We start from the raw sequence: 11,710 nt of genomic DNA on the forward strand, positions 1-11,710 counted from the left end.
TCTGTACGAGAAAAGGAGAACCTAAGAACCTGGAGCATGTCATGTTCTACTGTCCGCGACTTTGCGCAGAGAGGAAGAGCGTGGAAGACTCAGCATAAGCCCGCAGAACATGGTTGGGGAAATCCTGAAGTCGGAAGTCGCCTTCCTCAAACTTTGGGTTTGGTTTTTTTTTATTTTGATAAGGTTTTGTTTTACAAACAAAACCTTAAAAGGCACTACACGAAGCTTCTTCTCCATTGCCGCATTCAAACCAAAACTTTTCATTTTTAACAATCTTCCTGCGAACTTGTCAGCACCTCATTCAATCCCAGAAATTATTAACGCCTCAACAGTTGCCTCATCGCATATACCCACCATCAGTTTTGAATACCAAACTCGTGCTGCAAGATAAAGAGACAAAAACTGAGCCCCGCTTTCCCTCGTTGGGACCTTCACAGATGCAGAAGAATGCATAAATTCTCTGAAGCGTGAACTCCATATTGATTACACCTACGAGCTTCGTGGCAAATTATTCGCCATTTTCTCCTCTTGAAATCGAAATCGAAACAACGGAATGAAATGATGAACAAAACGACAAAATATCTTTTCTGGTATACAAAAGAGAATCCATATCTACCGCCATACTTCGATAATGGTATTTATTTTTATCTTCTTTTGAGTTATTCGGGCAGAATGAATGCAAACGCAAGTTTAATAATAAATCAAAGAACTTTTACTTTAGAACTTCCACGTGTGGGACGAAACGCCGGCATGACAAGGAAATCGCGAAATAAATTTCGAATACCCAAATACTGAGAAATCCAACATTCTGCATCGTTTCACGTTCCCAGTGGTATTCCGCCTAGCACAGTCATCTGCGCCTTCACATGTGAAACTTTTCGTCCCCTGCGAAAACCACGAAGCCCAAAGCGGGTCCGGAATATCGACAAACGAGAATCCATCCATAACTTGAAAAATATGTAGACACCGACTATCAGCCAGATCGTCATCCGCAAACTATCTCTCACAGACGTTTTCAGTGCAAAACCTGCATTACCACAAAAATTAGTGTAGGTGGGTCTCGCCAGCCATGTCTACATATCATTTATCCCATATGCAAAGTGGATGCCACACGGTGTACATGCCGAAAGGTACAGCACACACAGTGCATGCAGCATCCGAAATTGCACTCTCCCTGGGAATGCAACGAGCCGCACGACTCCCTGGTCTATTTTTAAATGTGCAATGCATGCAAGTGCATGGGAAGTGGTTCGAGTGGTGTCGACCTTGCTGCTAAAAATTGATTGCAAAAAGGGCATTTGCCTTGGGTGGCGGTGAACGCCTGCTTGCTCGTAAAGTCTACCCACTCAGCGTTCGTACGTCCACTCAGTCCTTGTGTTTGTTTCAGGGATGCTGGCAGTTGGAGGCTTTTTTCCGGGAGTTTGTGCTGGTATTACCAAATTTAAACGATAAAGTGTACGCTCCGGGAATTCCTGTAGCTTTCTGTGGGCATTGAACGTACCGAGGGCGCTTTATGTTCCTTTGAGAAGATTAACGTATTCGCGTTATTGAAAAATAATACAAACAAATTGGCAGCATGCTTTGAGAGCGTCTATGGTACTTACGTTTGTAAATGTTTGCGGCCGCGGAAGCTGGCCCGGGGGTCGCATTCCAGTAACTGGAGGAGGTGCTGGACTATATCTTGGTTGATGCATTTCTGAAAATGGAAAATGAAAACGAATTGAAATATATTTCAGTTATTAATTGTTTTTTTTTTAAATATATTTTATTATACAGGGTGAACCTATTAACTCGACTGAACATAGATATCGCTCGCGGTTCCCTGAAATGTGCTTCAGTACCCCCACGACTTCCCGAGACGCCCGCACTCCTTCTCTACTGTTCTGCCCCAGGTGCCCTTGGGGCAACCCCCTCATCGGCCATCCTGGGAAAGTGGATTCCAACAAAACCATTGTCTCCCCTCCTTAAAGTGTGACCTATTCACTACCACTTCCAACTTCCCACCACATCGCGTACGGCTGCCAGGCCTGTGCGCCGAACAAATTCCTCATTTGCAATAGGGTCAGGCCAGCGTACTCCGATGGAAGATCGCAAACAGGTGTTGATGAAGGCTTAGAGCCTTCGAGTGACAGTGGGGGTCACTTCCAATCTGCTACTCCCATATAGCAACACAGAAAGAACACTAGCATGGAACAGTCTCAACCTGATGTTGGTGCTGAGATAACTGAATTTCTGAATTTTAGACAAGGCAGCGAAAGCGGTAGCGGCCAACATCCAGTTCGTTGCCACCGTCTGCAGAAACCAGGCTTCCTAGATATACAAATTGATCAGCGCCCTATTAATGCAGTTAGAGAAATTACATGAATCCATCAGACTTAGAACCAGAGGTATTTGGCCAAGATCCATGACCGGGTGAAGAGCAAACTGGTGTCATTAGCGTAGTCCAGATTTGAGGAAACATGTCGTAGTCCACTAAACTCTTCCAAGTCTTCCGAAGAAAGCAGCAAGAAAAAGAACGTCACCGATAACAAGAAGAAATAATATCGGTGAGAAGATGCAACCCCAGCGGACTCCACTTTCAACCTCAAAATCCCCTGAGATTTTGGCTCCATGCAGCAGGTGACGTTTTGCGTCATCGCACGTCGCTCTGAAAATAGTGATTAGTTTCTCAGGGATGCCCCTCCTGCGTAGAGAACGCTTTCTCGAAAACAATGAGGAGCAGGTGAAGCAAAGATCTAAGCTATGCAGCCAATAATCCATAGAGTGTTGATGTGGTGAATGTGCAGCAGGATCCGGTGGGCAAACCAGCCCGCTCTCTGCTGATCAAGCTTTAGAGATATTCTTTAATGCGTCCCAAAATTATTTTAGCTATTATCTTTGCGACGGCAAAGAGTACGCAGATACCCCCCCCCCCTTCCCTCATTGCTACATTTTACAACGAATGACCTTTTTTTGGAAATTCAAGGAGTATCCCCTTCTTCCACTTTTTGGGAAAAGTCTCGGATTAACAAGATTTCCGTACGAGTGGAAGTAGCAAATCTGCAGAAACTGCAGATGCAGTCATCAAAATTCTGGGGAGAGACCACCAAGCCCAGCGGCTTTACTCCATGTGAGAGCATTGATGGTCGAAATAATTTCTCTTTTACTTGAAGGAACAGTCCGTACCTACATGTTACGATGACTAACCATTTCATCCACAAACGCAGGAACTCACTGCTGGTAAAGTGTTCTTCCCACGTCTTCAGTTACTCATCATCATGGATTAAGAGTCGACGCTTTACGTCCTTCAAAGGACCATCGAATAATTTGCGCCCGCATACTAGCTTTCGAGATGCGAACTTCTGAAATCATTGCGTTTTGCGGTATCTTCCGCTACCCTGACCAGTGCAATAGCAAATTCAATTTTGCTGGGATTTTGTTCGGTATCTTCACTTCCGCAATCACTCACAACGGTCAATAATGCCTTCAACCTCTTCCGTTCATCGATCCGCTTACACTATTCTTCAGTCAGCTAGATCGTTTGACGTCCCTTCCGGACGTGGCCGACAACAGAGCATTTTTGATGGCAGCCGGATGCTCATCGATATTCTCAGACGGATTACTCAGCGTCTCTTCCGTCCGATCAGTAAGATATCCCAGAGCAAGAGCAAACGAGAAGCGGAGGACGCAACACCCAAGCGAACGTAAGCGACCATCGGTTAGTTATCCCTTTTGGGGCCGATATCAGTGCATCTCTTGTTACGAATATTCAGGAGACAACTCTAAATCTACGGAAAGTGATCGGTCTAAGTTCTCCTGCGATGTCGATCACTTAACTGTCTCACTGATTTTATGGCAAACTCTGCCACAATGTCACCTTTAGGAAGCCTCCCCTGAACAGTGTATAATTGCTCATAGAAAGCATTCTTCTCCACAATATCGGAAGTCTCCCTTGATGCATAGAATTGTATAATCGTGATGCTCCTTAACCTGAACCGGAATCTTGCAGTCAGAAGCCGTCAGAAGCAACCCGGCACCGGATTAGCGTCTGCTACTATTCGGTTTTCCAGAGTACAAAAGCACATTGCATAAGCCTCAACCCAAAGGGCCTCTTAACTCTTTGAGCTACCATTACTGTTTTAGGGTGATTTCAACTTCAATTTGTTAATTAAAACAAATTAAATCCCACGACTTCTGAGAAGCCAAGGTAAATGCATTCTTCCTATCTTTTATTTGATCAATGGCGTTTTATTCTAATAAGGATGATGAGTCTATATAACTTCGATATGCTGCGCATTAATTCGCACCAAACTTTCTAAAATAGTGTCCTATACCATATTATGACTCACAATCCAGAAAACTATCTTGCGAACAGATGTACCATTCAATCGATCTCAAAACTTCTTTCACTGATTTTCTTGTGTAAGATGGCGCATTATCGTGTAAGAAAATTATTTTGCCATGGCTTCGGGCCCATTCTGGTCGTCTTTGGATCAATGTGGGGTTTAAAATAATCGTCAGAAGCGATATTAACGGTTTCGCCGGGCTTCAAGAGTTCACTATGCCGCTCTGGTCCCATGAGACACAGAGCATGACTTTCTTGGCGGTCGAAGGGTAGTATAGGTCCCAAGAAGAAACGTGAATTGTTACCCACGATGCAGCATAAAACTTAGGAAACGCCTGCTGAACCAACACCAGCAGCTCTACTACTAAACCCTATTTCCACGTGGTGATCGCTGGGAATTCTTTCTTAATGAAAAACTGCAGGCGGAGAAGGATGAAGACGAATCTCCCGCGTCTAAAAACAGTACAAATTGTACCAACTGGTACTCCAGGTTGGGGACTGGGTAGGGCAGACAGCATTATACCGGGCAGGATGGATTTTACAACGGCGAACCCCGCAACGAAAATGGAACAAAGATTTGCGAATTATCTCATGGAACGTGCGCTCCCTGTGCAGACCGAATGATGCTCAGCAGCTAGCCGATACCCTGTCCCAATATAAGGCTAATGTAACAGCATTGCAGGAGATGCGCTCGACAGGGACCGGTTTCCCGGTATTATAGTAGCCATCCAGTAAACCATTTGCTCGGAGCAGGTCGGTAGCCAGAAAATGAATGAAGACGACAAATGCAGCCACCACCAAGCATGGAAGAAACAGTCCGTGCATTCCATCGGCTTAAAAACCGAAGTCGAATTCGTTAAATATGGAGGCGACAAACTACACCATGTAGTTCACTAACTGATGCTCAAGGTAAGGGACAGCGAATCAATGCCTTACGACTGGCAACGAGGCATTATCTGTCCCAGCGGAGAACATCTTTCTATGATGTTCTCCGCTATCTCGCTAGGTCAGATAACCCCATACGCCCAGAAAATCATTGATCCATACCAAAGTGGCTTCACTCCAGGCAAATCAGCAAATCAGATTTTCTCTCTGTGGCAAGCGATAGAACTATTGGATTTCATCGATTTTAACGCCGCCTATGATAGCATAGCCGGGGTAAAACTATATGAGAGAACTCGGTATCCCGACCAAATTGATAAGAAGCAGGATCACTCTCGAGACTATACAACAACATCAACAATGATCTAAGGCAAGGGGATACCATATCATGCGTCCTCTTTAATCTTATATGCCAGGGGCATCATCCTCTTTAAGTCCACCCAGCCTATACTGACGATATCGACATCATGGGAGGAACGACCCGAAACGTACAAACTGCCTTCATCCAGCAGAGGCAAATTCAGCATCAAAAACCAAACAACCAACAACATCAAATCGCCTTGGTCAAATGAGAAGAATAAAGATCGGAAACTACAACTTTGAAACCGTTGATAATTTCTCCTATCTAGGGTCGAAAATCACAACCGATAACAGCTATGACGTCCGTCGTCGAACATCGGTGGTCTCCCAACAAAAAGCAACATGTATGTCACCCACAGGAAGCCAGTCAAGTTATACTCAAGAGGCATCTTCATCGCTGGTAACATTTTTTTTAAATACTCCCGCACAAAAGGTCTCAAATTTGCATCTAGGTCCAGAATTGAACTAATGCGAGGTATAAAGCCTGACAATTTTGCTGCTCGATTGATGACTTCGAGGCAATGGGTGTCAAAGCGGAGCTTATTCTCGAAAGTGATCCCGAAGTCATTAGTGGAATATCCGTTAAGAGAATAGGAGAAAGAGGTGAATGAGGATTTTAGGGGGTAGCAAATAGAGTGACACTTTCTGACGTTTAGCGCTAAACCATTAGTCGAGCACCAACGAACCAGAATGTCCCAGTTAGATTGAAGGGAAACACAGTCCATAGGCGACGATATAGCGGAAAACAGCTTAAGATCGTCAGCATATAGCAAACAGGGACAAGTAAGGAGGGGGGAAGGTCGTTAATAAAAAATACAAATAACAAAGGACCCAGAATAGATCCCTGTGGGACGCCTGAGGAGGGGGAGAAGCGGCAGGATCGGCTGAAAAGGTTAGAGGCAAGCCATAAAACAAGTGGTATGGGAACGTTTAGAGACGAGAGTTTGGATAGAAGTATCTTGTGATTTACAGTGCCGAAGGCTTTAGCAAATTCAGTGTAAATGGTATGCACTTCTTGCCGTGAATTTAGACGATTGGCGAAAAGTTGGTAAAGTCAAGCAGTTGGAGGCAGTGGACCTATGTTTAACGAGGCCGTGTTGCTCTTTCTATATGTGGTGGCCAAAGTGAGCGGACAACCAGTCGCTGACATATCTTTCCAGAATTTTGGAACAGGAGGAGTGGAGGGAAATGGGACGATAATTCTCGGCAAGCGTATGATCGCCACTTTTGTGCATAGGGGTGATGAGAGCCTCTTTCCACAAGCTGGGAAAATGATTATCTTCGAGGCTTTTTTTGAAAATAAGAGATAGATGAAGGGAGATGGACTTGCCAGTATTGAGCAAAAAGAGGTTTGGGAGACCATCGTAGCCAGGTCCGATATTGGCATCAAGGTTGCCAATGAGGTACGCGACAAGGATAGAGGTAAGAAGGGGAATGGTAGGCGATGCGGGGCATTTTACATCCACTACCGACAGGGATTCGGAGGAAGGAGGATAGTTGGAGGGCGTTAGCTAAGAAACCAGAGAATTTAATGGACGGAGGGGATAACTGGGCAGGGCAGCGGGAGTTGCGAGTGTGGGACCAGAAAGTTTTCAGGTTCCCGGGCTTTAGTGAGTTTTCCGCACTGGTCAAATATTCGTTTCTGGACTTACGTATTAAGGATTTGACCGAGAAACGTAGAGATTTGAGAAAAAGTAAATCAGCAACTTGGTAGGCTTGCGAGCGACAGGAGAGTGGAGTCGGGATATCCGAACATCAAACTCGAGAACAGAATGATGGGCGTCACGGGCTACGTAAGACGGAATATGAAGACATTGGGAAAGGCAAGGCACCGGAAGGTTAGAGAGGACAAGGTCAAGAGTGCGATCTAAGTGATTTCTAGAAAGGTTAAACTGGAGGGCGCCACAGGTGTACATGAAAGTGGATAGAGGAAGGGAAGGATGGATGGAGTTGTTATGGAAGGAGGGAAGGCCAGGAGAGCATGGGAAGATTAAAGTCGCCACAGAGGATGAAAGGAAGTGAGGGAAACAAAACGATTAGCACCTCTGATAATCTATCGAAGAAATCCTCGTACAGAAAAGGCGGGCTTAGGCAGGGAGAATATACACACGATATGATAAAGGGACATACGTTTGGCGGAAAGATACCTCTGGAGAACCGTAGAAGGAGGAGGAAAAGATGATTTCGGCACGGAGAGGTGTCCTAACAGCTATTAGGGACCTACGCCGGCTGTCTTGCCAAGCGCAGCGCAGTCTCTGTCACGACGAAAGATAGAGTAACCTTCGAGGCCCAGGTTTTAGAAATGCAGATTATATGATCTCGGAATGCCAAGGCAGACAGTTTGAAATCCGACAGCTTGGTCCTTAGACCCCTTACATTTTGATAAGAGTGTATAGTTGTCGGAATTATTCAAGTTTGGCGAGGCAGACCGGAATTTTCACGAAGCTTAGTCCTCTGATAAGGCTTGACGAAGAGCCCCTGTGGCCACAAAGAAGATTGGACGATAGCATCGAAGTTGTGAGGACTTTGAATGACGCTATCACTCGGTCAGGACAGCCATCCTTCGTCAGCTTCACACATGAAAGAAATGACAAAGTTGAGTTAGTTTTGCTTCCGATATAGGCCAGAATTTCGTCGGCGAGGCGATGTTCAATTGGGTAGCATCAAAAGGTCCGCTACTGTGCTAATTCGTCTACCTATCCACCCCGTTATAAAGTTTTCTTTCACTTTTTCGAAGAAGACTGACACACTTTAGTTCATAAGCAGAGAAAGGTAGAGCAAATCTATAGGAAAAAATTACTTTTTTCCAATTTTAACGCAATTTCTTAGTTGACCCGAAGCCAGAGGAGTTTAACTGCATTTCAATTTAAAATAGTCACAATAAAACATATTTCCACAGTTTTTGTTTTATTCATTTCTGAAAATATAAACCTGCAACCGAACACCCTGTGCACTTATCGCAGAGTACGTAGATATGTACTGCGAAGTCGTGTATTAGGGGATTCCCCATAAATGTCGAATGCAATTTCTATAACTTTCTTGTCCTGAAGGATAGTTAATACGCCAAAACAAACCGAAAAGTTCCAGGATTCATCGAGAAAACTCGAAAACCCTCTTATCTGGCAGCACCTGTCGGAAGAACATATGAAAGCAAACAGACGGACAAAACAAAAACAATTACTAAATCACGCGGCGAACTCGCACCACGAAAACAACAAAAACCCAATTCCAATAAGATTTCGCCGTGACCTAAGCACCGGCTGCGCATGACCGCCGGCAAGAGAGCAACCCAAAGCCATACACACGCACACCACCATCACCCGATGCTCATTTGCACAATTTCTCTGGCAAACTGCAAACCGCTCGTGATCACAATCAGCGGCCACGGGGTCGCCCCCGGCGAAAGGAGCTTGGGCTCGTGATCGGAGCCTGTACCAGAGCCCGCGTGACCCGTCCACCCCGGCGGGTTGGGGCTGCATTCGGACCCACACCATTCACTTACCGTTCAAGGCGTACAGTCACCGGCACTGAGCTGACAGCACGAGCGTTCGCTACGGGCTTGGGGGGTTGACAGCCACCAGAGGCAAAAGCACTGCAAAAAGGCGAAAACAAGCACTGTCGCCTCCCGGGGCGATCGGCGGAAACGTCCGTTCTCGGCTGGAACAAGGCACTGAAATCAGTCTCTAGTGTTTCGGGGCGCCGGCATGGGGCCTCGCACTTGCACTTTGGCGGAAGCTGCTGGGATCGCGGGATCGCAAGCGGAAATGCACTCGGGGTCGCGTTCTGCGCGGTCGGCGGAACTGTCACTTCGGGGGATGCGCCACCACCACCGTCCTTGCATCGACGCAGCGGCCACTGGGCGAGAAAACAAAAAGTCGGGTCCTGGGGGCGACACAAGCGAGGAAGCAGCCGCGAAACAAGCAAATCCTCACGCACTTCCGCTAGGGAAACTGTCGACCGTTCGCGGCGGTGTGCAACGGAAACAACTCGAGCAGCTGCGGTCCACGGGCGGCAAAATCACAAACTTGTTCACAGCGGAAAATTCTTCACTTTTTGCTCGGCATTTGCAAGATTTCGGTGTCGGCGACGTTGACAAGCTGCGAGCGAGGGATGCAAGAGAGCGCCGTGCTCGGACAGTCGACCAACGAGAGAGGCCGCGACGCACACCACGGAACTCGGGCGCACCGAATGCAAATTTCGCCCGTCCTTGCCTTCCTTCCCGGGGGCTGACTTCAGGGCCGAAGACCGTGCGATGCACTTTTTGCGTCTGAACTGGATATCGGGCTCGAGCCGTGCCGCCAGACCGGGTCCGCGTGAAGGGTCACTCTGCAAACAGTCGCTGCGACGGGAATTCGCACCTGCAACGGGTTCCAAGCCGGCCAAACCGAATTACTCTGGAAGTTACACAATTTTTCTCGTGTCCGGGGAGAAGCGAATGAGAGTCGGCCGACAGTGAAGCACCACTACACCTGCTGTACGCGCGCATCCACACCACCGTAGCCGAGGTCACCGACGAGTCCAAAACAACCCGGCGAATTCACTCTGGCCCGCGATGTTTACTTCCCACGGGAGCACCGCTGTCGCTGTGTGCGTGTGTTTGCATTGGCAATTTACAGGCTGCGTCAGGACACTTTCGGGACTGCAATTCGCAATTGGGGCGGCCGTTTCGCGCCGAGGGAGACAAAACACCGGAAGTAAACAATTGAGGATAAAAAGCGCCGCCAAATTATGAAGGAAAATCAGCACAAACTCGACACCAATACCGACCTCGCACAGGTTCACAGACGAAAGAACGCGGCGAATTGAGAAACTGCACAAGAGCCGGACGAACTCTTGCTCTCACATTCCTCAGTGATGCACGGGCGAATTGAGATGTCAAACGCGTGGCTCCGTTTTGATAATGCACTGCGATGGTGTGAGTGTGGTTGGTGAATTTGCAGGGGTTGAGCGAGAATTGGTTTGGAGATGTGCTGGGAGATGGTAGTTTGTAGTACCGAAAATTGCCTATAGAGGAGTTATGGTCGGAAGCTTTCTACTGAAAACTAATGAAACCGAAATGGAGGCTTTACTTCCGCAAATCGCAAATCAGCTGCGAACGGGCGGTAATACAAAAACGAAACCCCTGGAAAATGGATTGGGCGAAATTCATTCAACTTCCTGATAATAAAATGCAATTTTCGATACGGTTAACATTCTTTTAGCGTTCGAAGTTCAATTGGAAACTCTGAATCGCACACTTTCACAGTGTTTTTAAGAGGCGTGCCCCATTATCTGAGGTAAATGCAAAAAAAAACAATATCCTGATGGAATTGAAAACTGCAAAAATTCAGACGGCTTCTGAATTGTGTAAAAGTAAGCAAGAATAAAGACATTAAAGTACAGGAACTCCCAGCGTGAATATAAGATACTTGTAAGAAGTTGGAAGCAAGATTCTTTAACAGCTGTGAGAAACTAGAAAGCGAAAGGGAGACTGCGCAGGGCCACTAAACGCAACGAGCCAGCCAAGCTGAACTCTTTTAGAAACCTTAGAAAGAATAATACTTTCGCAAACTCCAAAGTTAAACCAGTGCGAACTTTCTTGGAGTACAACAAAACAAGCGGGACTCCGTACCGGACATAAACTGGTTAACCAGGCGGAGGCACTTCTCCGAAATATTGAGGTGATTACACTCAAGAAGGGAGAAGTTGGGACGTCAGGGGGGATCCAAAGTCAATATTTGTGTACTACCAAGCGGGAAGAAAATCCAGGCAGGTCAGGGGTGAAGGCAGGAATCAAGAATACCGAAATTATCTATGCTAATGCGGTCAAGGGCATTCGACTGGCCATACGGCCAAAAATGTTTCCCGAGCAAATATTCACTCGTGAGGCAGATGTGCAAGGAATGGGCTTCGAAACTTTTGTTCACCGGGATATGCTTCCGACCAAGCCATATACTGGTGGACTGCGCGACGAAAGACACTGCAGAGTGACTTAGGACTTTAGTTCCAAAATTGCCAGCCTAGGAAGGAGCAAAACTGTCGACATGTGCTGGGTGTTCCTTCCGAAAGCCCCAACAATAAAGACGGAAAATCTCATGGGCCTCCTAATCGCTCAGAATGAGGATCTCCGTAGGTGATTATGGAGAGTCTTCAGAAGCAAGGTCG

At 46.6% G+C, this 11,710-nt stretch overlaps 1 protein-coding gene across 11 annotated transcripts in view; it reads right to left on the reverse strand.

The window, feature by feature from the left end:
• Nucleotides 1-10,352, reverse strand: part of LOC119650369 (protein alan shepard) — a 460,805-nt gene extending 450,453 nt beyond the window's left edge. For 5 of the 11 annotated variants that reach the window (XM_038053092.1, XM_038053091.1, XM_038053086.1 and 2 more), the window contains exons 1-2: nt 9,069-10,352; nt 1,605-1,696 (exon numbers count right to left, since the gene is read on the reverse strand). In XM_038053092.1, coding sequence (XP_037909020.1) covers nt 1,605-1,694 — 90 coding nt within the window. In that variant the 5' untranslated portion in view covers nt 1,695-1,696; nt 9,069-10,352. The remainder of the gene's footprint in view (nt 1-1,604; nt 1,697-9,068) is intronic. The other 6 variants (XM_038053099.1, XM_038053083.1, XM_038053084.1 and 3 more) reach the window with 3 other exon arrangements.
• Nucleotides 10,353-11,710: the final 1,358 nt, after the last annotated feature.

Source organism: Hermetia illucens, chromosome 2, assembly GCF_905115235.1.
Source record: "Hermetia illucens chromosome 2, iHerIll2.2.curated.20191125, whole genome shotgun sequence".
Lineage (NCBI taxonomy): Eukaryota > Metazoa > Arthropoda > Insecta > Diptera > Stratiomyidae > Hermetia > Hermetia illucens.